Here is a 27793-nt window from a genome sequence, read left to right as displayed (position 1 = left end):
AGCAGAATACTAATCTCATATTGTTGGCCCTTCGGCTTGAACCTCTCACTCTGTCCTCTCAGCCTCATTGACAGTGAGATTGAACAAGAGAGGTGCGAGAATGGATTGCTGTGCTCTACCACACTAGAACCCCAAATCAGATGACTCATCACTTAATGCTACCCTCTTGGTTCTCCCTGTGTGAAGAACGGAGCTCTGCAAGTGCAAATGTATGTCTTTGGGCGTGTCCCCAGCACCCCATGTCACTGGTAGCACAGACTGCACCCAGATCCAAAAAGAAAAAGCAAAGACACTTTGGGCCAGATCTTGGCTCTGACGCAGTCACTTTCCCACCAGTTCACCATAAAGGCAGTTTAACTGGCTACCCAAGGATTACCCTGACATGGAATCCTCAGGTGGTTAAAGGTCAATGTAATGACTATCATCACCTTCTCCCACTTCTTCTTCAAATAGGTGGTGTGGCCAGAGAAAGCAGGGGGTATGGTGAGGAAGGTGCAATTCCTAGCTGATGCCAGTTTGCCAGACTAGCTCTTGGGGGCCATTATCCTCAGGTGCAACTTACACAAGCCCTGCTGCTGACATTAGTATTCACACTCTGTGCTAACTACGTGCTTGATGTACCTTTTTCTTTGCACAATTTTGTCTAGTATTGTCTGTTTTTAACTGTATAAATAAAGAGAACAATAAAATGCTTTAGACAATAAAAAAAAAACACACACACATGCACTCACATGATGACTAAGTGCGAGGAATATGGGACTCTCTCCCTCTGGGTCCCTGGAGAGCAGCTCTGAGAAGATGAGATATTAAGTGCTGTAATTGTGGGGAGTTGGAGGGAGAAGCACAACAGCGCTTCCTCACCCCCTAAAGGAAAGTGATAGTATGCAGCCACTTAAAGCAATGGTGTTCTCAGATCTGCTCTCTGGTATGCATGCCGCTCAGGAGCATACTGCCGGGCATCCAGACTGGTAACATTTAAGGGTAAGCTCACAAGGAGAGGGAAAGAGAGAGAGGGCAAAACAAAAGGAAATAAAAAGAAAATAATCTTTCCAGGAAACAGTTTTGGGGCAAGCTGTTTTCAACTCGCTGTTTGGAATACACTAAACATGCTAGATGCACGAGTCAGCTTGCAGGGTGGAATTTTTTTAACTCCTTGAAGAAATGTACCTGGATTTTTTTAGAGGTATTTACAGAGTTTTTCCACTGTTGCATTGAAACACCTGTTTGCTGCTGCCTGGATCAGCAGCAGCATTAGGGAAAAACTCATTTTCACTCCCTTGGTAATTGTTTTTTAACTGGAGTGGTATATTTTTTGAAAGTAGCTTTAAAGGGACACTGTCAATTCCAATTGGGCCCAACATGTAGATGATGTAAAATCCAAGCTTTTACAAGAGCAAACACTGATCTCAGTGTTGACATGGAATTTTAAAAAAACTCTTTTTAAATGAATAAACATTCCTCCTTTTCTGCATCCTCACCCCCAGCAAGTGTTTGCAGCTCAAACATTTCAGCACTGAGAACAAAACCAAAACTGAGTTCATTGGTGTCAACGTTCCTTCCCCACTCTGAACTCTAGGGTACAGAGGTGGGGACCTGCATGAAAACCTCCTAAGCTTACTTTTACCAGCTTAGGTTAAAACTTCCCCAGGGTACAAACTATTTTACCTTTTGCCCTTGGACTTTCGCTGCCACCACCAAACGTCTAACCAGGTTTATTTTATTAGGAAAGAGCCCGTATGGAAACGTCTTCACCCCCAAAACCCTCACCAAAACCTTGCACCCCCCTTCCTGGGGAAGGTTTGATAACAATCCACACCAATTTGTATAGGTGACCACAGACCCAAACTCTTGGATCTTAAGAACAATGAAAAAGCATTCAGGTTCTTAAAAGAAGAATTTTAATAGAAGAAAAAGTAAAAAGAATCACCTCCGTAAAATCAGGATGGTAAATACCTTACAGGGTAATTAGATTCAAAACAGAGAAAATCCCTCCAGGCAAAACCTTAAGTTACAAAAAGACACAAAAACAGGAATATCCATTCCATTCAGCACAGCGTATTCTGTCAGCCATTCAAAGAAATCAGAATCTAAAGCATATCTAGCTAGATTACTTACTAAGTTCTAAGACTCCATTCCTGTTCTGTCCCCGGCCAAAGCATCACACAGTCAGACAGAGAGGCTTTGTTTCTCCCCCCCTCCAGCTTTGAAAGTATCTTGTCTCCTCATTGGTCATTGTGGTCAGGTGCCAGCGAGGTTATCCTAGCTTCTTAACCCTTTACAGGTGAAAGGGTTTTTCCTCTGGCCAGGAGGGATTTTAAAGGTGTTTACCCTTCCCTTTATATTTATGACAATTGGTTTACATTGTCCTGGCTGAGAAAAATGCACCAAATAAATGGCATCAAGCCAAGAAGTGAACTGGATTTTTAGAACACTTTCATTTTTAATAATCTATGAATAACATAGGACTATCGGATACATACACACCAGCAACATACAAGAACAAACTGGTGCTCTCTCTAGTCCAGGATCTTCTTGATAGTAGCTGGTACCAGATGTTTCAGAAGAAGATGCAGAAAAACCTGCCGTTGGCAATTATGGTATAATTTGCTCACAGAGGAAGTTTCTTACTAATCCCTGTCAATCAATGTTTTGCTTGAGCCCTGAAGCAGGAGGGTTTATAGCCATCCTAAAAAGATGTTTTGTCCTGTCCAGTGTAACTATGGATGTCTGCATTATCAATATAAATGTCATTTTTTAAAATCCCATTCATTTTTTGGGCTCAATTATATATTGTGGCAGTGAATTCCACAGGTTATTTATGCATAGTAGAAAATACTTCATTTACTAGTTTTAAATGTGTTGCATTGCGGTTTCCTTGACAAAACAATCCCCTTGTCTTATGTTATGAGTGGTGAACAGAAGTACCTAATCTCCTCCTCTATTCTAGTCATTTTGTATACCTCGGTCATATCCCCACTTATTTGTGTCTCCTCTGAACTAAACAGTCCCGATCTTTTCAGTTGTTCCTCATACAGAAGTCTCTCCAGGCCTCTAATTTTTTTGTTGCCTGTCTCTGAACCCCTACTATATCTGATATATGCTTTTTGAGATAGAGTGACTAGAACTGAACACAGTATCGAGGTGAGGATGTCCCATTGACTTATATAATGGCATTATAATATTTTCATTGTTACCTTCTATCCCATGCCTAATTTCCATCCTACATTGTACCTGCCATAGTTCATGCTACTCTCTGTTGGCTTCATTAGGGCTAAATTTAGCTTTTTGGCTTGGGTGACCTTGTGAACTTTAGCATTTAACCCAACTTTCATGTCTTGCCCTCCTGCTTCCTCTTCTGGTTAAGGGTATGAATACCTTCTAGGACTTAGTTATAGTTGTTTTAATAGCCTCCATGCTGACGCAAAGGGTTTTAATTTTCTTCACTTTCAATTTTAGAATCTTTGACTACCTTCCTCATTTTTAAAAATTCCACCTTACTCAAGTTTAATGTCACTGTACACGTTTATTGTAAGATCCCTCCCCTGAGGAAGATGAGATTAATTGTACTGTAGTCACTAGAGGTTAAATTCAGCGAGAGCCGACCTGAGAGGAGCTGTAGTAAATATTTTCAAACCCGCAGGAGCCCTGCCATGCCCCGCGGGGCTGGAGCCCTGAGCCCCGGCATGCCCCGCGGGGCTGGAGCCCTGAGCCCCAGAAAATACGCGGGGAGAATGTAAGCCCTGGTAGTCATTATTATTCGGTGGTGCTATTATAGTTAATTCTAGATACAGATATAGTTGTTGTTCTCTTGGACTCGCTGTTCCAAGTTGTCTCATGTTCTCTAGAACTCGCTGTTCCAAGAAATGGTCATTTAAGATCCTGAGTAACTGGTCCACTTAAATCTTTTCCTGTTGTGTTATTTGAACAGTTTCTATGCAGACAAAGAGTAGAAAATGTGTCTCCTTAAAATGAACAGTGCACTGGAAACAGGGGATGTATTTCTGAAGCTTTTTAAAATTCTTGGCTGAAAGGTGCTATCCGAGCCAAAGTACGACTTGCTGTAAAGGCCACTGTTCTGTGAGGGGTTATTACAAGCTTGGTTTGAATGTTTTATCTGTCTTGTCCTCTCCCCGCTCTCACTAGGCCCTGAAGCAGCAGCAGCAGCAGCAATGCAGAGCAGGCATGCCTGTGCCCTCTAACCAGCATCTTCTACTCAAGACGGTGAAGGCAGCCAGTGACTCCACACCTGCTAAACCTGGTATGAGGCAGTGAGATTCCCAGGCTCTCTTTTACGGCCATGTCTCTCTAACTTGCCTTTCCTAGGCTTTCGGGGAAGAGGGAGCCCCTGTTTTCCAGAGCATTCTTTGTATTTCTAAACTGTTCCAGCTTCTGTCCTTTTGGCTTTGTCTATACTAGGAAAATCATTGTGTTAGGAAAAATTAATACATTTTAGGGCCAGAAGGAACCATTATGGTCATTTGAGTGATGCCCTGCACAGTACAGCCATCACCTAATAATTCCTGCATCAAGCCCGTACGTTCTGGTTGAGCTAGAGTAGAAAGCAATCCAGTTTTGCTTTAAAGACTTCAAGTAATGAAGAATATACCACAACCCCGTTGGTAAAATGTTCCAATGGTTAATCACCCTCACTGTTAAAAATGTGCACCTTATTTCTAAACTCAATTTATCTAGCTTCAGCTTTCATCCACTGGTTCTTACTGTGTTGTTGTCTTGTAGACTAAAGAGCCCTCTACTATCAGAAAACTTCTCCCCTTGTAGGCATTTATAGACTGTCACCTTGTAATCTTCTGATGGATAGGCTAAACAGATGTAGCTTCTTAAGTCTCTCACTATAAAGCATGTTTTCCAGAACTTGAGTCAATCATTTAGCTGTTTGCTGAATCCTTCACAATTTCACTACACTTTCTGAAGTGTGGACACTAGAACTGGACACAGTATTCAGTGATATCTCACTAATACAGAGGTAAGACCACATCCTTACTGCTTCTCAGTATCTCCCCTTATGCAGCAAGGATCACATTCGCTGTCATAGCCACAACATCACACTGGGAGCTCATGCGCATTTGGTTATCCGCTGTGACCCCTAAGTCCTTTCAGAGTCACCGCTTTCCAGTGTCCTGGCTTTCTATCCTGTAAATAGGGCCTATGTATTTTGTTCCGAGATGTGTGTCCTTGCATTTGGCTGTATGAAAATACACATTATTCAAACAAATTCAGCTTACCAATTGATCCAGATCACTCTGTCAAACAGATCTGCTCTTTTTATATACCACTCCACCAATTGTTGGGTCACCTCCAAACATTACCCGCAGTGATTGTATATCTTTTCCCAGATAATTGATAAAGATATCACACAGCTTTGGGCTGTGAACAGATCTCTGCGAAGATCTGTTCCCCCACTAGAAATATGTTTTAATTAGCATGATGTTAAGCACAAATTTGCTTTTGTCTGCGCTAAGGGCACAATTTATGTTTAACACTGTGCTAATTAAAACATGTTAGTTAACATATTTTCCTTGGTTTACACATCAATTCTCCCTTCTCAAAGCGATTTCAGAGGGCCTGAATCAGGGAATCAATGTCAGGAACATCTTGTGGGGGACGGTGCATTTTGGAACCAAAATTTTGTTTTAAATAAAAAAGGGAGGAGGGGTGGAGACAGCTTTGGTGTGAGAAGGACACCGCTTCTGTAGGTTACTGTGTGGATGGGTGGGGAGAAGCCCAACATTGCACACCTTTGAATGGGGTTCCAAATGCTTGGTTCCCAAGCACAACATTAATTAATGACTACATTATTTATTAATGCTTAATGATTGATTAATGTTTGTACAGTGCTTTGAAGTCAAAGTGCTAAGCATTATTATTCATTATTTACTGTCGTTATTTATTAATGTCATACAGCAGATGTAACATTTTTTATCAGCCTTGGGCGAATAAATAATCCTACCAACAAAGGAAAATGGTCCTTCATAAAGGTGCAAGGGCTTAACATTCCCCTGTAGGGATTAATCTCCTTTCTTGTTTGTTTTAGCTAAGAGCAAAAATAAAAAATATATTTTAATTTTGATAAAGTTACTTTTGTGAGAGCAGCTTAACTATAACTTTATCTTCTGACCTATCACAAGTTATCAATACAGGTCACGTAGAAGAACACCGGTAGGCAGGTACCAGGCTAGATTACGACCATTCCTGTGAGTACAGTGGATCTTCTGATACACACGCACACACAAATACTAGGACATGGTACATTGCAGCAACTCCATTGGGTTAGCACCAAACCTGGAGCTGTCATTGCAATGTCTGTCTAGTAGCTTCACATACACAAAAAGGGGAGAGAAAAAACAATTAGGTCAGTGCAACGTCAGATACTTCTGCTCCCAAATTAAAAGCTAAATCCAGGCCTTGCAAAAGTGACTTATCTGGTGCAGCTTGTAACCAGTGTAATAGGGTGAACCATTAACTACAGAAAGAAGATCAGAGTGGGCATGTAGCAGGGCGGACTAACCCCTGCGGCGCCTCCTGCTCGTGGTCCAGGGAATTAGCGTTCCAGCCTCCGGAGAGCCCTCTGCAGGCCGGTGTCCCGCTTGCCGCTAGGCCCTGAGTCCCTCCTGGACCCCGGTTCCCCCTTTCATGCCGGGGTGCTGCCACCTGCAGTGCCCCATACAGATCTGGGTCTCCCCTCCCCAGGGAACCCCCAACCCTCTACCCCTACCTCGCCTCAGTCTATGGCCACTGCCAGTCATCACCTCGCCCCCATTCCCTGGGGCCACCTGCAGTGTAAGCACCATTCCTCCTAGGCAAAGGGGGTTTGGACCTGCTGCTTCTGCCTACCCCTTGGGCTGCCCTCTGCAGCCCCAGTACCTATTTGACCTTCCACTAGGCCTGCAGCCTGGGGGGTTTCCAAGCCGGAGTTCCCCAGCTCCTCTGGCCTTCCCCCAGCCCTGCTCCACCTCAGGTACCTTGGTATGCTCCCAGCAGCCAGGTCCCTCCCTCTCCACAGGCTAGAGAGAGAGTCCCCCTGCTCCTGGCTTCACTGGCTTTTATCGGGCCCACTGGGTCTGTCTGGGGCGTGGCCACAGCTGAGGCTGCCTCCCACTCAGCCCAGCTTTTTCCCTGCCCCAGCCCTCTCCCAGGGCTGTTTTAAGCCCTTCCAGGCAGGAGCGGGTGGCCACCCCGCTTCAGGGCAGTTATGGAATCTGAATAACTTTCAGCTCTCAGATCTGCCTGGTGATCTGTCTCCATGGGAGTTCCATGCTGAACATTGGAGTTCGGCTTGGCCATGCAGAATTAAGGAGAATTTTGATGTTCGGCTCTCTTTTTGACTTGTTTCTGCTTAACTGTGCATGTTGGTTTATTCCCTCTTTTCAATTGACCCTTAGAGAATCAAAACCAAAACCAGCTGAGGCTGTCTTGGCTAGCTGTTTAATTGCTGCTAGAATATCCTATGTAACATCTGTTCAGATGAATGCAAGGTTGAGGCTAGGCTGCATATTTCCAGCTGTAAGGAACACGCATATCTGCCAGATGTACTTTGTGTGTTGTTCAATAATGAAGTCATTGACAGGGTTGGCTGTCAGGGGGTGCCAAGCCAGCTCTGACGTTAAGACCCTGTTGAGAGGAATAAGGGAAGGGAAGTCAACCACTTCTTGGTTCTTTCTAAAGCGTTTCTTGCCTGTACTACTCCGTGCGTACATGGGAGCTATAGGGGAGGCTTGCAGGAGGAAATGCCAAGGGAAGGGGGCACTTCTTGCCACTCCTAGATAGATGAGGGAAGGCCTGAGAAGGGAGCTACAACTTGTTTGCATGGAAAATGTTGTGTATTTTATGTTAAAGTGTAGGAATGGGTGTGGCAGGTGCATAAAACCTTCCACACAAGCTGGTGGGAGCCCAGTGCCATTTCAAACTTTTCACAAAGTTTTTCTTGCTAACCAGTTTAAACCTGAATGGCTCTCTGGCTCTTCGGCTTGAGCTTTCTTCTTAGAGCTCCCCTCTACCATGGTCTTAAGACCCCATCCTGGCCCACTTCATGTCCTTGGGGATGGAGTGCATCTTACAGCCAGCTTCTGGCCGCAGGCTGGGAGATAAGAGGGCCTGGCCTTGCCACATAATTCTGAGGTGTTGTAGTATAATTTTGGTCTAATATGCGAAGTGGTTCACACCCATATTACATAATACTTACAATCTTCAAAGCATTGCATAGCCTATAGAATTCCTCTCTGTGCCTTACATTTACACTCTCCCAATAATTGCAGACAATTACCATGTCCCCTTTGGTCATTTCTTAGCTAATCAGATATACTGAGCCATTTCCCTTCAGCTTCCTTTATCATTTTTGTTATTTTTCTCTGAATTCCCTTCATTTTGGCTGCTACATTATGATCGGGAGGTCCCTTGAATCCAGCTTTCCACTCCTGACCTCTGACTCACCAGCCCTGTGCAGGGTGTGAGTGAGAAAAAGAGGCAAAAAACATCCAGTAAAGTTGTGACTGAGGCCATCAAACTAATTCACTTGAGACCTAGAAGTAGCTCTCTCCCTCACCCTTTGGTCTTACTAGACTCTCAGTATTTCTGGGTCAGAGCCTTGGGTGTTTATAAAACCTCCAGTACGATGGGGTGTGATCCTGCTGGGAGCATTTGGGTGTTACTGTAACATAAGTGATTAATAACAGCGTTCAATCGCCTTGTGACTTAACCGTGTGTACTCCTGAGTTCCTCTTCTATTGCCGAGGGACGGGAGCACCTTTGGCTATGTGGAGTGCAGGCCTGTTACTGTATATTCATCTAAGGCAGTGGGAAAACACCCGCTAATGTTCTTAATTCAGCTTATTGAGGAAGAGAAGGGGAAAAGAAAATGCACTTAGACCGGAGCAGGAATCTTTTTCTGTGAGCAGAAAGAAATGTTACTGCTGTAGAAAGAGGAGCATTGAAAAACGGAGAGCAGCGCAAATGATCGGGGACTGGGAGGGATTGTTTTAAGAGGTTTCAGAGTAACAGCCGTGTTAGTCTGTATTCGCAAAAAGAAAAGGAGTACTTGTGGCACCTTAGAGACTAACCAATTTATTTGAGCATGAGCTTTCGTGAGCTACAGCTCACTTCATCAGATGCATACCGTGGAAACTGCAGCAGACTTTATATATACACAGAGAATATGAAACAATACCTCCTCCCACCCCATTGTCCTGTTGGTAATAGCTTATCTAAAGTAATCTTCAGGTTAGGCCATTTCCAGCACAAATCCAGGTTTTCTCACCCTCCACCCCCCCACACAAATTCACTCTCCTGCTGGTGATAGCCCATCCAAAGTGACAACTCTTTACACAATGTGCATGATAATGAAGTTAGGCCATTTCCTGCACAAATCCAGGTTCTCTCACTGAAATCTGACTAATTTAGGGGGAAGAGCATGTTAATAATCTGAAGTACATGAAGGGCATAACCACTAAGGAGGGAAAAGAATTATTGGGGGTGGCCTAAGGAGCGCCGCTAGCAATGAGCTCCATCAGATAGGAGAGCAGCGTCTGAAAGGAAGTTCTCATAGTCCCATCACTGGACTGGGAGATTCATGAAGAATAAACTGTCTGCATTGATGGGGAATAGATTTAGATGATCCGGGAGACTGTTTTCCATCTCTATCTTCTATGATGATTTGATAGCTCCCGATAAGGTAAGAACGCTGGAAAATCCGTGCAAGGAGAGGAGCAGAATTAAGGGCTTGTCTACACTTACAGCACTGCAGCTGCACACCTGTAGCGCTCAGTGAAGACGCTACCTATGCAGATGGCAGAGCTGCTCCCATCGGCGTAGGTATCTGTCCTGTCGACATAGCACTGTCTACGCCAGGAGTTAGGCTGGTATAACTGTGTTGCTCAGGCGTGGATTTTCCACATCTGTGAGTGTCATAGTTATACAGACTTAAATGTATAGTGTAACCAGGGCTCAGTGTCCATCCTGTAGAACGTCTTGTCCTGGCACTGCTGTGCATTAGGGTACCCATACTAAAGAATGCTCTATTACACCCATTCAAACAGATGTCTTGTTTAACACTTCATTGTTCGTAGATCCCCAATGTTAACATGTTTCAGTTTCCTGTACAGCTTGGGAAGGAAGGCAGTCAGATGGACAATCAAGCAGCCCTCAGAACTCCACCTCCAGCTCCTCTCCCTCTGTTAAGGCTGATAATTCCCTGCCAGGCTTGGGGAAGAAACCATTCCAGAGATCTGACAGACTCCATGCAAGTAAGATATTTATTTTTCTGCACAAAGAGGGTTTTGTTGCTCTGATGCCAGAGTAAAAAGCGGAGCGGAAAATTAAGTAAAAGCTGCAGCTAGTTCCAGGGTTGGAGAGGTTTCTGGCCAATCCTGGAAGCCACTCCTGCTCTTCAGCATGAATTAGGGAAAATGAAACCACCACCCAACTCAGAAACTCTATACACACAAACATGTCCATGCCCAGCTCTTCTCATCGGGAAGCTTTGCTGGCTCGTGTGTTCACAGTCCTCTGTGCAACAGAGGCAGAAAAGGACTTGCATTATTTAGCAGCCTTTTCCTTCTAGCACTTAAGGTGTTTCTGTTACCTTAAAAAAGAAACAAAAATAAACCCCATCCTTCAAGCCCAAGAGTGCTACTTGGTTTCCTGCCAGGTTTTTAAAGTTACATGTTTCTCAATACCCCTTTGTTGCTTGTGGTTTGTTTTGCAGATGCTTGGAGTTTAAGTGAAATCTCACTCTTGTCTCTGTAGGCCAGGGGAGTAGGGGGAAACCATGTGTTCAGCCCCCTCACTTCATATGGGCCCAAAAATCCATCCTCTGGTAACAGTTTTTGCTGGATTTGATCTGAATTAGTGGCCTTGAGGTGAAAGGTTCCATCCATATCCCATTCAGGGTCCTTTGCAATTTCTCCATGTCCTCTTAAGATCTTGCAGTGTGGCAACCCACACGTTGTCTGATAATGTCAAGAGGCCATCAGTAGAGCCCTGCAAATCTGTGGATATCGCTTTATATCCGCGGACCATATACGCAGATACAAATTTTGTATCTGCGCAGGGCTCTACCCATCCGTGCTGCTTTGTCAGTCACTCAAACATTGCCACCCTCACACAGGAGGGTGCAGCCCTGCTCCCAGTGCACAGGTTGACCCCCTTCTTTGCCTCAGCCTGGATGCCCACAACGGGCAGGGATGCCACGGAGACTGAAGCGCTCCAGGTCAGGGCTGAGATATGTGGGTGGGCCCACGTGAGGGAAGATTGCTTTTGCTGTTCCTGTTCTGGGCATAAGGACCCAGCGTCCCCAGAGCTACTGCACCATCCCAGCACTAAAATTCACTTCATTTAAAATTTGAGGAAAAAAGAATAAGGCAGAGCCGTGTTCATTTCGTGTTTGTGGCCAAGCTCCTCGGGTATGTGCCTGTGCCAGAGAGAGGGGCGCAGTGTAGCGAGCTGGAGAGAGCTGCTCTGTATTCCAGACCCAGCTCCATCCGGCGGTCAGGGAAATAACGCCAACCAAACAGACAGCAACATCTACAGAGGCATTTTCTAAATGACCTCTGAGTGTGCGAGTCACCTTTCCCAAATGAAACAAGCTTCCATGGGAGTGGCGCTGTGGGGAGCAATTACCTTAAAAGCATCATCCCCATGCTCTGGCAGAACATGCTATGACAGTCTTCATTAGACTTTTTATTAATGATACATTTTTACTTGAAGTTCACAGAACATAATGGCATGTTGCCAACAATGTGTAACGGGCAAGTCCAAAGGAAAGCGCATACACTGTACAGATGCTCTCTCCGGTCAGGCTGTTTCTGAAATTACAGTGCTCGTGAGTCTTTCTGTAGCCTGGGGATTGGTGCTAGAACTGCAGGACTCCTGGTCAGGACCTTTACCATGTGGGAAAAGGGAAGAAGAGAGAATATTTTTTCATTATTACTGCTTTGTTTCGCATTGTGGTCTCAGCACAAGCAGAGCTGGCTGCTGAAACCTGTGAACGTGGCACTGATCTTTTCGAAATCACTTCTGCTTTTGCTGAGTACAAAATACAAACAAACCAGCAAGAAATCCAAAGGAAGAAGCTGCTCCTGGCCACAGGATTAAAATAGAAGATTAAAGTACACTTGCTAAAAAAACCCTCTTGAGAGACTCCTACCCCAGCACAGGGGAGGTTCTGGTATCTCGTTACCATGGGCAGCCAGGAATCCCGGCAAAGTTAGGCAAACCCAGACAGAGCAGAATATTCGGGGTTAATATTTTCCTTGGGAGATGAGAGACCTTCCTAGCCCCAAGAATCCTCACATTATGTTTTTAATCATCCCATCACGCTCCAACTCCCACGATTCCATGTAATGCTAATCCTTATGGCAGAAGGGTGGATCTTCATCCGCTCTGTTTCTGACTTAGCCAGGGAGCTTACTGCTCCCTCCCTTTCAGGGTTGGAAAATGAGCCATCAGAACAGCATTATTAATATCTTCATGTAACCATGAGCTAAGTGAAGAGCCGCTCAGAGGTAGGGGAGCCCTTATTCTTGCCTCAGGTGATGTGTTACACAGACCTCTGTGGTTCTTTACAGGGCAGCTGAAGAGGACGAAATGTGCTGAAATTGATGTGGAAACACCTGACTCCATCTTAGTGAACACAAATCTGCGGGCGCTGATCAACAAGCACACATTCTCTGTCTTACCCACAGACTGTCAGCAACGGCTGCTGCTGCTGCTCCCAGAGGTGGACAGGCAGGTATGCCACATATTCTGTTGTAGAGAGGAGCTATGTTTCCAGGTAACAACATGCAGAAACCAGGGATTGTTGGTTTCATACACAGCAATTGCCAATTCACTGAGATAAGGGCAATCAAATCTCAAGTTTCAGAAAATAAACTGGTGCTTGCTGGAAACTGGGATGGCATTTTTTTCATCCACATACAACACTATTTGGAAAGAAACATGGAGTGTTGCTTTCAGAGAACCATTGAGTATTGATGGATACCAGAGGTGATGGGCCTATAGTTTTATCCAGTATAGTGAATCCTACATTCCTAACAGTAGTGAGCTCAGTGGATTCTGCTGTAGTGGAGTGGACATGCTAGGTGCAGGGAGTATTGAATGCCAGCTTTTTTTTCCAAAGTCTTTAAATGCGGTCTTATCCCCATACCCTTTTAGCAGAGATGCCTTACTAGATTGTCTCTAAAACAATTGTTATACTTTAGCCCAGTCCCCTGATGGTTTGTGGATGTCTCAATAGCTGTCATGTTAGCACTGTTATAGGCTGGATAGCACTCTAGTCTTGCATAGATGCACAATGCTTTACATAGAAGGGAGAAGGTGTTAATGAATTATTTGTCAACACAGAGGAAGATGCTGTCCCTACTACACAAAGTCTCTGTTCTAAATTGGAACACAGAACACACAATTTAGAGCTACAGAACATGTGGTGCAGATTTCGGACATTTTGTGGATTACCAGTGAAAGAATTCTGTGTTTTAAGAAAGGATCTGAAAAGTGAAGAGAATAATTCAATGCATAAGAAGAGGGAGGTAGGCCCATATATATATGGAGTAGCAGGTTAAGAAATTATGAAGATGAGTGGGAAAAGGATACAAAGAAGGCATAAAGGAAGGCGGTTTAGCAGGTCCATAGGCAGTTGGAGGAATAGGTGGAACTGAAGGCAGCAATATAAACACAAGCAAAGTTCCACAGAACCTTGATGGTGAAGATGAATATTATTATTTAGTGTTTTTATGATGGCAGCATGTAGAGGCCTGAACCCCATCTCGCTAGGTACGTTATAAACAAATAACAAAAAGCTTGAACTGATGGACAGTGGAGCAACATGGTCTGAGAAGCAAAAACATGATCATTAGCAGCAGCATTCTCTAAAGATTGAAGGGGGCTCAGATAAGATGAAGAGTCCACAGAGGAATAAGTGAGGTGAGCTTTGATCCATGAATGGATAAAGCTTTTGTGGCAGAATGGAGAGGAAAGGGGGATTTCAGCGCTGTAGAGCATGAGTTCTCAACGTTTTTCATACTGAGGCCCCCATTCCCATTCCAGGATCCTTCCTTCCTTCTAGCCATATGAGAAGGGCAGGGCGGTTTCAGTACCCTGACAGCCCTAGATTGAGAGAACCCATGATATGGTTACAGCTAGAGCTGTAAGTTGTAGAGGAGATCCCCATACTTCTCATGACACAGTACATTCATCCAGTGAAGATGATGATCATGATGTGCAGGAACTATGCACTTTCTTGCCGCACCACTCATCACCGAAAGAAGGACCATCCTGGAGCCAGATGGGACCCAAATACCCTTACAACCAGGCAGCTCAACCGTGGTACAGACCACTGTGGATGTATCCACCAATGGCCTTCCCAATCCAATGGGCACATTGGGACCCCATGGCAACTTACCGGGGCCCCCACTCCAGGCCACCCACAGCTCATAGAGACGAGCTAAGGTCTAATCCCACGTCTCCCGCCCCACAGCCAACGAAGGCTCAGGATGTTGGGGATGACACAGTAACAGGCACTGATCAGGAAGCGACATCTGCTCACAATTCTTCCTGCTTCCTGGTTAAGGCAATCATGCCACCACCGCCTACCTCAGTGGATGACTTCAAACAGTTCCAGGAACTGTTTAAGAGGGTTGCCTGCAGCCAGGACATCCCACTGGAGGAAGTGCAGACAAACCAGCACAGGCTGGCACAAATTTTACAACCTTCATCTACTTCCAAAATTGCTCTGTCCATCAATGGTGGGATTTTGGAGCCAGCAGAAAGAGTCTAGCAGTCACCAGCCTCAATTCCAACGACATGCAGAAGGGTGGATAGGAAGTATTACGTCCCTGCCAAAGGGGTGGACTTCCTCTTCTCACACCCGCCTCCCAACTCCTTGGTGGTCGACACCGCTAATCAGCACAGCAAACAACAACAGTTTAGATTCACTCCACAACAGGCTTGACCTCTTCAGATGAAAAATTTACTCCTTGGTGACATTACAGTTCCGAATCACCCAACTATTCGGCCTTGCTGGCTAAATAAGATTATGATAATTATGGAAAACTTAGCTCGTTCACAGCAGAGCTCCTCGAGGAGAAACCATCACAATTTCAGGCCATTATAAATTAAGGTCAACTCATAGTTAAACCGCCTTCCAAGGGTCTTTGGATGTCATGGACACAACAGTGAGAACCACGGCTGTAGTCATGCGATGGGCATCCTGGTTACAATCCTCTGGCATACCTAAAGAACTCCAAACGAAGGTCAAGGACCTATCTTTTGACCAAGAGAAGCTATTTTTGACCAAGACGGCCCAGGTGCTCCACTCGATGAAACACCCTCAAGCTACTCTTTACACTTTGGGGATCTACACTCTACCTGCGAAGAGAAGATGATACCAGTCTCATCAGAGGAACAAGGATTTCTCTTCCTACCAACAGCAACAGAGGCAATATGAGAATCAAAAAAAACACCAACATTCACAGCAATGGAGAGCACCTCAGTCTCAAGCGTCAACTTCTCAAAGGGCTTCGCCCAAACAACAATTTTGAAGTTTTGGTCGAGGGTCTGAGCAACCTCCCTCACCAGGCAGCACTTATACCCGATCCATCCCCATGATTGGTCATGGCTTTTGCCCATTCTACCATATCTGGGTGTCAATAACCATGGACCAATGAGGGTTAGACATCATATGATTGGAATATACCATATCCTTTACCTCCCGACCACCTACCCTATCCCCCTCCCCATCCCTCTTCAGGTACCCTTCTCATGAGCACCAGTTACGACAAGAAGTCAATCATCGTCTACAACTAGGTGCCATGGAACGATTGCCTTCGCAATACAAGGGGAAGGGGTTTTACTCCCACTACTTCTTGACCCAGAAAAAGAACGGGGGATGGAGACCTATCATGGACCTCAGGAAGCTCAACAAGTTCGTTCTCTCTCAAAAGTTCAAGATGGTCACACAGGGTATGATACTGCAAAAGGTTGTCAGCCCTCGACCTCCACAATGCTTATTTTCATATTACTATACACCCCGCTTGCAGGAAATTCCTGCATTTCTCTGTAGGACACAAACATTTCCAGTACAGAGTCCGACCATTCAGCCTATCCACCGCACCAAGAGTTTTCTCAAAACCCTAGTGGTAGTAGTGGCACATCTATGCAAACAGGGAATAATGATCTTCCCTTACCTGGACGATTGCCTTCTGTGACGGGGCAAGGCCAGATGGCTATACAAAAGTAGTGGGAGATAGATATATTAGCTCCAGGCTAAACAAATCCCTGGTACCAGGTTAAGTGAAATGAAAGCTGCTCCAGGTCAGTTAAGACACCTGGGGCCAATTAAGAACTTTCCAGAAGGCAGGGAGAAGGCTAGGTTGATTGGGACACCTGAAGCCAATCAGGGGCTGGCTGAAACTAGTTAAAAGCCTCCCAGGCAGTCAGGTGGGCACGCATGTCAGGAGCTGTAGGAGGAAGTTGTGCAGTTGGAGAGACTGAGTAGTACACACCATATCAGGCACAAGGAAGGAGGCCCTGAGGTAATGGTGAAGTGGAGCTTGAGGAAGTGAGGGCTGCTGTGGGGGAAGTAGCCCAGGGAATTGTACATGTCATGTTTCTAAAAGGTCAGCTACCATAGCTGATACTATTAGGGTCCCTGGGCTGGAGCCCGGAGTAGAGGGTGGGCCCGTGCTCCCCCTCCCCCCACCTTTGCCCCCTGATTAATCACTGAGACTAGGAGACAACAGAGACTGTGCATGGAAGGATAACTTCTCCTCACCTCCCTTGCTGGCTTATGGTGAAAATGGCTCAGTAGACTGTGACCCTTGTCTCTAGAGAAAGAAGGGTTACGTGGAGGGTCACAGTGAGCCTCTGAGGCTAGCAAAATCCGCCAGGAAACGCGGGACCCACGGAGGCAAGAACAGAGCTCTGTCACACTTCTCAAAAGTCCAACTCAACAAGAAGCACCGGGCACAGTCCAAACAACAATCACACTATTCAGGGATCTAGGGCTACAGATAAACAAACGAAAATCCACTCTAATCACTATCCAACAACTGGACTTCATCGGGGCACATCTCCATGCCATGGAAGCCAAGGCATCCCTGCCCTTGAACAGATTCTCAACTCTGACAAACCTTACATCAGAGGTAAGAGTCAGCCTCCAAATACCGGCTCAGACTGTCCTGCAACTGCTAGGACACATGGCAGCCACAGCGTTCATGGTTCAACACGCAAGACTACATATGCGCTGCCTACAGGACTGGTTGAGCTTGGCATATATATCCAGCAAGCACAGCCTCACAAAGGACTTACAGTACCACCCAAGGTCCTGGACTGTACACTGGTGGACAAGACCAGAAAATGTATGCATGGGTATCCCATTCCAACAGGAACCCCATCAATAGTAATCATGACGGATGCCTTGCTGATAGGCTGGGGTGCCCACATGTGTCAGCAAATGTCCAAAACAAATGGTCTGTTTTGGAGACTCGGTTACACATCAACCTACTAGAGCTACGTGCGGTCCACAACGCTTGCAGACACTTCCTACCTCACATAAAGAACGAATCAATTTGCATAATGACTGACAACATCACCTGCATGTTTTACATCAGTCATGAAGGGGGCATTCGATCTCACTCGCTCTGCACTGAAGCCATGAAACCATGGAACTGGTGCATACACCACAACATAACATGTTTCAGCGTCCTGTTTTCCCAGCTGTCAGAACGCGACGGCGGACATGCTAAACAGGTACTTCTCTCGAGTCCACGAGTGGGAAATGAACAAAGGAGTCCTACTATTCATATTCTGCCGGTGGGGCACTCCCCTCATGGACTTGTTTACTTCCCCCAATGAGCCACACATGCACAATGTTCTGCTCAAGAGCAGGACTTGGACCACGATCACTGGAGAAGGCCTTCCTCATCACATGGGATGCACAACTCATGTACGCGTTCCCACCGATTCCCCTGATATCACACATGATACACAAGATATGACTGGACAAGACCAAAGTCATCCTCATGGTCCTGATGTGGCCCAGGCAAGCATGGTACCCTTACATGATCTCTCTCACTATCCAAACCTGTCATCTCAGAACAACAGTTGCACTCTCCACCCGAATCCGGAGAAACTCCACCTTCAAGCATGGCTCCTGCATGGTTCTATCATGGCGAACTACCCTGCTTGGAACAAGTTCAACATGTATTATTAAACAGCAGGAAAGTGACCACATGTAATACTTACCTTCAAAAATGGAAGAGATTTCCTCCTGGTGTCAAGAAAAAAAATTGACGGCCTCCACAATACCCATACCATTAGTGTTGGAATACCCACTGGAACTGAAACGCTCAGGTTTAGTAAAGAGCTCAATCATAGAATCATAGAATATCAGGGTTGGAAGGGACCCCAGAAGGTCATCTAGTCCAACCCCCTGCTCGAAGCAGGACCAATTCCCAGTTAAATCATCCCAGCCAGGGCTTTGTCAAGCCTGACCTTAAAAACCTCTAAGGAAGGAGATTCTACCACCTCCCTAGGTAACGCATTCCAGTGTTTCACCACCCTCATAGTGAAAAAGTTTTTCCTAATATCCAATCTAAACCTCCCCCACTGCAACTTGAGACCATTACTCCTTGTTCTGTCATCTGCTACCATTGAGAACAGTCTAGAGCCATCCTCTTTGGAACCCCCTTTCAGGTAGTTGAAAGCAGCTATCAAATCCCCCCTCATTCTTCTCTTCAGCAGACTAAACAATCCCAGCTCCCTCAGCCTCTCCTCATAAGTCATGTGTTCTAGACCCCTAATCATTTTTGTTGCCCTTCGCTGGACTCTCTCCAGTTTATCCACATCCTTCTTGTAGTGTGGGGCCCAAAACTGGACACAGTACTCCAGATGAGGCCTCACCAATCAAAGTCCATCTCTCAGCCATCACAGCATTCCATCATGAGATTGACAGGACCTCGATCGACACATACACCATTACTAAATGCTTCCTCGCGGGTCTCTGCAACTTTTACCCAGAGGTTCGCCAACCTACTCCGGCCTGGGACCTCAATCTGCTATTGAAATGCCTCACCAGACCACCATTTGAACCCCTAGCCACCTGTTCCCTCCTACATTCATCCATGAAAGTGGCCTTTCTGGTCACTATTACTTCTGCCAGAAAAATGAGTGAGATGGGGCTCTCATGGCCGATCCTCCCTACACAATATTCTTCAAAGACAAGGTCACTCTATGACTACACTGAAAATTTCTGCTGAAAGTAACATCACCCTTTCATATGAACCAACCAATCCATCTTCCCACATTCTATCCCAAGCCTCATGAGACTCCAGTCAAGACTATCTTGACTACTAACTTAGTATAATAAAATGCCCAGGGTACAGCGCCCCAACTTTGTTTGTTAGTAAACTTGTTTTATCTTCCTTCAAATGGGAACTGTGAGCCCTTTTGGTTACAGCTTGGAAAGGTTGTCTAGTTTCACTATAACCTCAGAAAGCGCCTCTGCTAAATGCTGTTTTGTAACTTCCTCCAGCAGTACTTACAATCAATATCCCTCTAACTTCTAGAGTAACCTATTTGCAGGTCTTTTCTTCCTGTTTCTCCAGCTCCAAAAGCACAACACCACTGGGATTACAGTGGGGAATACCCTTTAGATCTCTCTGCATAGAAAGCCACTGGGGCCCTGCACTGTAAACTGCAGACTAACCTAAAAATTAGGCAGGGAGGCTGCTGGGATGATTTTTTGTGGATTAAAACCTGGGCTTTCTTAAACTCGTGAGAATTTCTGCCCTAGCAAACAGTGCATGTTTTCCTGCTGGCAACCCTGTTAGAAAGTAAGAGATTCTTCCTACCCTGCATTCCTTTTCTTCCTGCAATGTGATCTTGTTTTACCAAAGCTATAGCTTGTGCAATCTAGTTCACCCTGCATGCCAAGTCACTGTGTTGAATCAGAATTTGATTGGGAAAGAGTTCTGAGTAGTTGAAAAAATGTTGTCTGACCCATGATGATGGATTTTAGATTTCAGATAAGACTGTGGTAATTTTCTTAGAACTACCCACCACTCTCAGTGCTATTTTGCTCCTCAGGGAATTTGCAGGCTCTATAAACTGGAGAAGGAAAGTTGCTTAAACTAGAAAACTGGAGAAGGGAATAGGTAAAGCCTGCATGGTCACACACTTGTCTTCCATTTGTTTGGCTGTGATCCAGTGGATGGTGTGGGTGTTGGTGCAGAAAATCAAAATACTACCTAATGGGCTTGTAGAGAGCAGGAAGGTACATACCAAAAGTGTGCTTTACCAGACATGACCCACGGTCCACCCAGCCCTCCAACGGGCCTCCAGCAATTGCTGATACCTGATGCTGAGAGAAGCATGTCCCCACACCCAGCCACACCAAGAGTGCACATAGACCATGCCATGGCTGGGGTGAGGGATTCTGCTCCCTACAGCTGAGCAGCGTGTACTTGGAGCAGGAGAAAGATCTCTGCTTTCCCAAATCATTACAACACAGCTGCTCGACTGCCCCTCATTGTAGATCTCACTGTAAGTCTGTCCCACGCAAACCCACTGATAGTCACTGCCATTATTTTAAACTAATTATCTACATCACAAATGCTGATATTAAGTGAAAACAATGCTTCTCTTAAAGAAACAAATCTTGCATTGTTGAAAGCTTGCTACATAATTCTTCTTCCCTTTGCTCTAAATCTCTCTTTTGTTTGAGCCTTGGGAGATTTAGAGTGCCAGGAGCCTAATAGCAAGGTTTACATCTTCTATAAGAAACGAAAGATACCATCCATTGACCCCGGTGAGCTGCTCTGATTTATGGAACTGCGTGATTTTTGCTTGTTTCTGATATATGAAACTTGTAATTCTATGATACATCGAGCAGAAAGAAAGCCAGACCTTCTCCTGTTACCCCTGTTATCGTTCCCCTACGTGGCAAGTGTACAGCTACTGGCCAAGAGTACACTATTTCTCTTTTTGCACACCACACTGAAGCGTAGCTGTTCTATTTGGTTGATTATTATTTCCTAGGCTGTACTGTCTGATCCCCCATTGGGCACAGATCTGTCTGCAATATCTAGGGACGTGATTCTGTGCATCTGACACTTTTATTATTATTTATTATATATATTTTCATAGCACCTGGGAGACCTAGTGGGCCAGGCCGCCATTGTGGTAGGCGCTTTAGAAACATAAAACACAAAGATGGTCCTTGCTGCAAGGAGCTTACAGTCTAAGTCTAAGACAAGAAACAATATTTGGAGACAAACAGGAAAGTACAAATAAACAATGCGACTGACTCTTAAAATGCTGCTTTTGATGTCCCTGACGTCCTCTTTGTGTGCCTTTTGGTTTTCCCCTGGAAACTGCCAGCATTGCTTCTTTTGACAGCAGCTCAGAGTTTGCTCTGTGATCATTTAGAAGGGAGGGCGGTGTGTACCTGCAGAAGCCTTTTGAGAGGTAGTTGTAATGCTTCTTTTCTGTTATGAGTCGTGCAACTTATAAAGCATCAGCTTGTGTTTCTCCCTGTCTCCTGTAGGGTCCTGTGATTCTCATTTGTCCAGGGTTTTTATTGTGTCTGCGGCATGGCAGTGGGAGGGTAGAGGATTGGGGTGAAGATGGAAGGGCAAGAGAAATCCACCAGGATTCTACAGGACCCAGACTTAGGTGAAGGAGGGCCTTCTGGGGCCATTAATTTTACTCCTGGATCTATCAGAAGAGCAGCTTTGGAGTGCCATGAGGCATTGTCTGTCCAAGCAGTGATCTTCGGACCAGACTCTGCTCCTCTACGTGTCACTTAAATCTGAATTCAGCGAGCTAACGTTTGCTTGCTTTATTGTTTCTCTCAGGTTGGGGCAGACAGTTTGATGAAGATGAGTGGCTCCGCACTCAACAATGAGTTCTTCACTTCAGCTGCCCAGGGCTGGAAGGAGAGGTTGTCAGAAGGTGAGTCTCTCGCCACTGGGAAGCAAGGAGCTGTAAACTGTGAACTTCTGAGGAGTTTTTTCGTATGTGGCATCTCCATTACTGGAGGTTTGCAGCCTTGCTAGCCCGTTCGTTATAGATTCATAGATATTTAGGTCAGAAAGGACCGTTATGATCATCTAGTCTGACCTCCTGCACAACGCAGGCCACAGAATTTCACCCACCCACTCCTGCAAAAAACCTCACACCTGTATCTGTGCTATTGAAGTCCTCAAATCGTAGTTTAAAGACTTCAAGGGTTAGGTGATCCTTTTCTAATCTTTTTGTGGGTAAATAATCCTTTCGATCTCCCCAGGATACCACATGGTCCACCCCCAAGGTCTTCTTTTTTCTGCCTTGTGTTCTTCTGCCATCAGCTTTCCTTTCCAGTGCCCATAAACATGCATTGCCTGCTGAACCCCTTAAAATGTGCTCTGCAAATCAAGCCTTTCTTTTCATAAGATCTCTGACTAGTGTTTGAGTTCCAATCATCTCATATCTTTTTGTTGGTTATGCAGCCTATCCATGATATTTTTAGAATTCTTCTAGAACACCATAATTCAAAGAACTGTAATTTCTTTATTATCAATTGTGTGCATGTCCGTGTTTCACAGAGGTAATTTAACACAGGCCAAATGTAAGTTTTTAGGAGCTGGACTTAAATCTTCAGATTTATGTCTTTTCTCATCAGATGTTTATTCTTCCAGAATGTGTCTCACCCTCGCTGTTTTGGTACTGACTTCAGTTTCTGATCTTCCATAATAATACTTCCTAAAGTAATAATCTCACTTGCTGTACAGTCATGTCATTCATTGGAATCTTGCATGTTTTCCCAGGATTCTTGCATACCACCATGTCTTATCCACATTCAGTTCTAGACCATACTTTGCCATATTCATACATAATCACCACCAACTTCATCAGGCATTCTTCTGAATCCGCCAACAGCACCTTGACATCTACATAGTGAATGTTGTTCACCCATTTTCCATTCATCTTAATATTTTATTCTGTTTCTTTAATTAATATAATCAAAGATTCTCTCTAAATGTTGAATAAAAGGTGTTTAGTGAATGCATAACGGAGATTTCAGGGAGAAATTCCAGTCCTATAGTGATTTAACAAGCGAAAACAGCTGCACTCAAAATGGTCAGTGAAGACGAAGTGCCAGCTGGTGGTTATCCAGACTGAAGAGCAGAGAGGAGGTTTTATTGGAGACTTGTCCTTTGAAAAAATGTGACTTGCAGCACATGGCAAGAAGACTGTCTCTGGAGGTAATGAGTGAGATGAGGCAGAGATACTGAAAAAATACAGTGCTGGGATGGTAGTGAAGATGCACTGTTCTCATTAGAAAAGAAGGACTAAACTGGGGTGGCCAAACATGGTTCACTTATAAAACCTGCATATAAATTTCATTTATACACAGGTGCGAACCTGCAGAGGCTATAAGTAAGCAGAGTGAAACATTCCATCTTCATCCAAGCCACACTGTCATTGGAACTGGCAGTTTCTGTGCGCCACACTTTTATACAGAATAAAGGGTAGCCATGTGCCACATTGCAAAACATGTGAGCGTCATTTGTCCCCTGGGCTGCATGCTGACCACTGCTTCTAAATGCATACAGAGATGTTGTTTATCAAAGCAAGTGAGGCACTATTCTATCTCAATTGCTTTATTTCAGAGATGTACTAAAATTATGAATGTCAATACATCCTTGTCTGGATGACAGTGTGGTGGAAACATGCTTTGTGTACCACAATCCTATAGCTTCATCTGATTGGTTTAGAGAACAGCCAGTCTGAGGATTTAGCTGCTAGGTCAGATGCCAAGTTTGAGAAAGCAGTATTTCAATCTGTTTGACTGATGCAGTTAATACTTCTCATTCCGCCCATCCCGAGAGAATACTGCTTGCCAGTCACCTACAGTGGGATCCACGCTGACACACACTTGAAGAAAAAAGAACCCTTACTTACCCTACAGCAGGGGCTCTCAAACGTCATTGCACTGCAGCCCCCTTCTGACAACAAACATTACTACACGATCCCAGGAGCAGGGACCGAAGCCTGAGCCTGCCCAAGCCCCACCGCCCTAGGTGCGGGGGCCAAAGCCCAAGCCCCACTGCTCTGGCCGAGAAGGCCAAACCCGAAGCCCAAGGGCTTCAGCCCCAGGCAGGGGGCCTGTAACCTGAGCCTCACTGCCCACGGCTGAAGCCCTTCAGGCTTTGGCTTTGGCCCCAGGTGGTGGGGCTCAAGCTTTAGCTTCGGACCAGGGAAGTGGGGCTCAGGCTTCGGCTCTGGCCCCAGGCCTCAGCAAGTCTAAGCCAGCCCTGGCAACCCCATTAAAATGGGGTCATGACCCACTTTGGGGTCCTGACCCGCAGTTTGAGAACCGGTGCTCTACAGTAACTGTGATACTTGGAGATGCTGTAGTTGGGGTGGATCACATGACCCACCCTTCTTCCCTGCTTTTTGGAGTACTCAGAAATCCTAGGCTTTGAGTTGCAAGGGGCCTGAGGAAGGCTTGCAGTTGCTCTGCCTTTAATGCCCTTGTACAGGAGCCTGAGGAGGCACAGGGTGCGCATGCGGCTTTGAAAAGATTCCTACCTCACACGAGGCACATGTGCACCTACAGTGGGAGCCACGCAGACTGCAGCGTGTCAGAGAGCCACCCTTACTGTAGGGCAACCAGCTGTTTATTTTCCACACAGAGAGCACACTACCCCATTACTCTGTGATCTGCAATGGCTGCCAACTGGTTTCTAGAAGAAGGTTAAAGTATTTTTACAGTCTTCAGTGAATTGGGTCTTGGCTATTTGAGAGAACTGTGGCTTTCGTAGTGTAATAGCATGGCAGCTAGGATCCTCAATGGATCCTTAGTTAACAGCTCTGTGGCTTAAATGGAAGTGGGCTGGCGTCTATGAGTTCTTGGCTTAGGAATTTCCTTCCCTTCTCATGATCTGCCGAAGTCTTGCTTCATACAACACTGCAAACCCCAGCTGTTTTCCCAGCCCCCTGCCCTTTTTTCCCCTGTGGGGGGGGATTTGATTGGCAGAGGAGGAATAATGGGGAGGGGTATATTCTGATGTGGGAAGGTTTTTAGGTTTACTTGACATGTTTTGATAGTTTATTTTTAACTTTTATGACAGGCAGAGTTGTAAAATTAAATAACATTATTGATATTTCACTAGGCATGGAGTGCAGCCACCTCTGGACTACAAAAGTGGTTTAATGGCACCCAGCAACACTACCCTATAGTTTAGAACAGGAAGTAAAGAATAATCCTATTTATAGCTGAAATTGAAAGGGGAATTTAAAGAGGCAGAATGCAAGTACCCAAGCTGGAATTTGTTAGGACATTTGAGGCTTAATCCCTATTAACTGCAAATACTGCCATAGGATTCTTAAATGACCATAAGGCCTTGGTTTTACATCCCCTCTTGAAAGACAGTACGAGTAAACTAATAGTTGCAAGTCAAGGCCATTGTGTTACATCTGTAATAATGTATAGCCTGTAAAAGAAACCTTGCTGAACTAGTTCCCAATGCACTGGTTTATCTAAAAAATGACAGGGATCCTGAAGTCCGGCTGTCTCTCATGATTGCAATTGGCCTAATTCTTCTTCTTGATTGACCTTCTTGCTGATATCCCTCTTTGTGTACTGCAGGTGAGTTCACCCCAGAAATGCAACTGAGAATACGGCAGGAGATTGAAAAGGAGAAGAAGGTGGAGCTATGGAAGGAACGATTCTTTGAGAGTTACTATGGTCAAAGGTAGGAACCTGGATTGTCTTTTCTCTCATGGCATGTCCTGAGGCACCAGTTCCCAGAATTCGGAGCTCATTTTCTTTCATGGGACCCTCTTTTTCACTGGGCTTCTAGGTTGATCGAGGGTCAACTCCATCTGGCTGTAATGGAATCACAGAAAAGACCTATTAGGTCATCTAGTTAATTCCTGGTCTGTGCTGGGTTGTTCCCTAAAGCATGGTTTCCAGTGCTCTATCCAATCTAGCTTTAGTGTTTCTTGCCTGCTGTAGTGGTGGATGTAGTCAAGGCTTCACAGCTCTCTTCCCCACCCCCATTCTCACAGTTTTGGAAGGTCCATCTCTTAAGGTTCTCTTGGCATATTCCAGCCAACTAATTTATTTGACATTTACTTTGTCTTTGATTCTGATTTTTGACCTTCACATGTTCCGCAGCTATGCAGAACCCTGTGAATTCCCTATGTGTCTTGATTCACACGCTGTTGAGCTGAACTCTCAGAATAAGTATGGTGTGGATTTCACAGATTTTTCTGTCTGACTTATTCCTAGTTACAAGCAGCTTGCCTCCCCACTTTGGGATGAGGGTTTGCAGGACATTTCAGGTTTCTCGATCAGTAGCTGTATGCTATAAGAAAGTTAAAAGAACAGAGGTAGGATTGATATTGTAAAAATAATCAATAAAGTGTTCATCTCGCTACAGAACTTCAATGATGAGGAGCTCTGCTCAGCTCTGGGACATCACCTCGCCTTCTGCCCCATTCATCTGTGCTGCTTTAACCCACATGGAGCTTGGGCTGCGCCAAACCTTATTCTCATGATCATGAGAGTACCCAAGTTCTGGTGGGTTAGTGACACACAGATGGATGTGGGGCAGCAGGCGCTGGCTGATAGCGATGAGGTCTTCGTTTGGGAAACTGCCCGAAAGGTTAAGCCCTTGTTTAAAATACACTTGACAAGAGTGGACTTCACTAAAAAGTCAAGTGTCCTTTCCTGCAGTGTCTCCAGGTTCTTGCAGCAGGGGCATTATTTCAGAAAAATTCTTATGGAGGGGAGGGGTTGTCAGCATATAGAACATTCTATGTGATTATAATATATCCTGAAAAGTATGAGGTGAACCAAAAGTGGAAGACATCATGAAGAATATAGACCTATGAAAAGTCGGGGGAGGGGAGCAGACCAAGATCTGGGGAGGGCAACTGCCCCTCTTGGCCTGTAGTAAATGATACCCCTGCAGTAGGGACAACACACTAATGGAGATTCCTTGTACAAGGGCAGGACTGGAGGGAGCTGCAGGTCTGGTTTCTGCACTTCTCAGAAATGGATACTGTTGTACCACATGACATCTCTGTCTGCCAAGAGTATCCTCTTGAAAAAGACAATGGTTATGAAACTAACGTGAGAAAGGGTTTAAAATCACGTTCGTTATCATTGGGCTGTTAGGAATCAATCCCATGGTGCTCTCTGGCTTCAGTAGACATTTGGCTTTTTATTCATGCCACAGACCAAGTTTGTGTGCTGGGGATGAATGCTGCATCAGCTGTTTTTCTGGGAATTCACGTTCAGATTTCCAGCTTGTTCATTTGTTACCCAGGCTGGTGGGGGATTAGGGGCTGCCTAGTGAGAAGCTCCCAGTTTCATGAGGGTACAGGGTTGAGAAAGATATTAGGTGTGGAGATCTTTAATCATCTGCAAACAGAAGCGCTCTCCTGGAGGAAGTTTATTCATTAACTTTTTTAGACTGAGGGTGCTTCAGTACTACACAAAATGCTGAAAAAAAACGGTGCACTCTCCTGGGGGGTTGTATCCATTTCCAGATCCTTTTTGTGAACTCCAGGGGAGCCAGGGGGAAGTCCTGTGGGTTTGTTGGAGTCTCCTACTGCTATACAGTTTAACCATTGGTCAAATCCTTCTCAGTTTGTGACCTGGGATAATTAGCATCTGTGTAGAAGGAGAGCCCTGTGCCATGTAACAGGGCCCTTTTGGTTGATTTTTAAAGAGCGCCGGTGCAGGACCATTAAGTTCTGTGTGGGTTGGAAGAGTGATAGCTACAATGAA

General features: G+C 45.2%; 1 protein-coding gene across 8 annotated transcripts in view; it reads left to right on the top strand.

Moving 5' to 3' along the window:
- ASXL2 (ASXL transcriptional regulator 2) overlaps positions 1–27793 on the top strand; it is a 253377-nt gene that overhangs the window by 216439 nt on the left and 9145 nt on the right. For 7 of the 8 annotated variants that reach the window (XM_077812285.1, XM_077812287.1, XM_077812290.1 and 4 more), the window contains 5 exons: positions 4144–4258; positions 10104–10256; positions 12579–12742; positions 21864–21960; positions 25643–25748. In XM_077812285.1, the coding sequence (XP_077668411.1) occupies positions 4144–4258; positions 10104–10256; positions 12579–12742; positions 21864–21960; positions 25643–25748 (635 nt within the window). The remainder of the gene's footprint in view (positions 1–4143; positions 4259–10103; positions 10257–12578; positions 12743–21863; positions 21961–25642; positions 25749–27793) is intronic. The other variant, XM_077812286.1, reaches the window with a different exon arrangement.

Source organism: Eretmochelys imbricata, chromosome 3 (assembly GCF_965152235.1).
Source record: "Eretmochelys imbricata isolate rEreImb1 chromosome 3, rEreImb1.hap1, whole genome shotgun sequence".
NCBI classification, from domain to species: domain Eukaryota; kingdom Metazoa; phylum Chordata; order Testudines; family Cheloniidae; genus Eretmochelys; species Eretmochelys imbricata.
The sequence above is the reverse complement of the archived record's forward strand: the minus strand, read 5'-3'. Positions and strand labels throughout refer to the sequence as shown.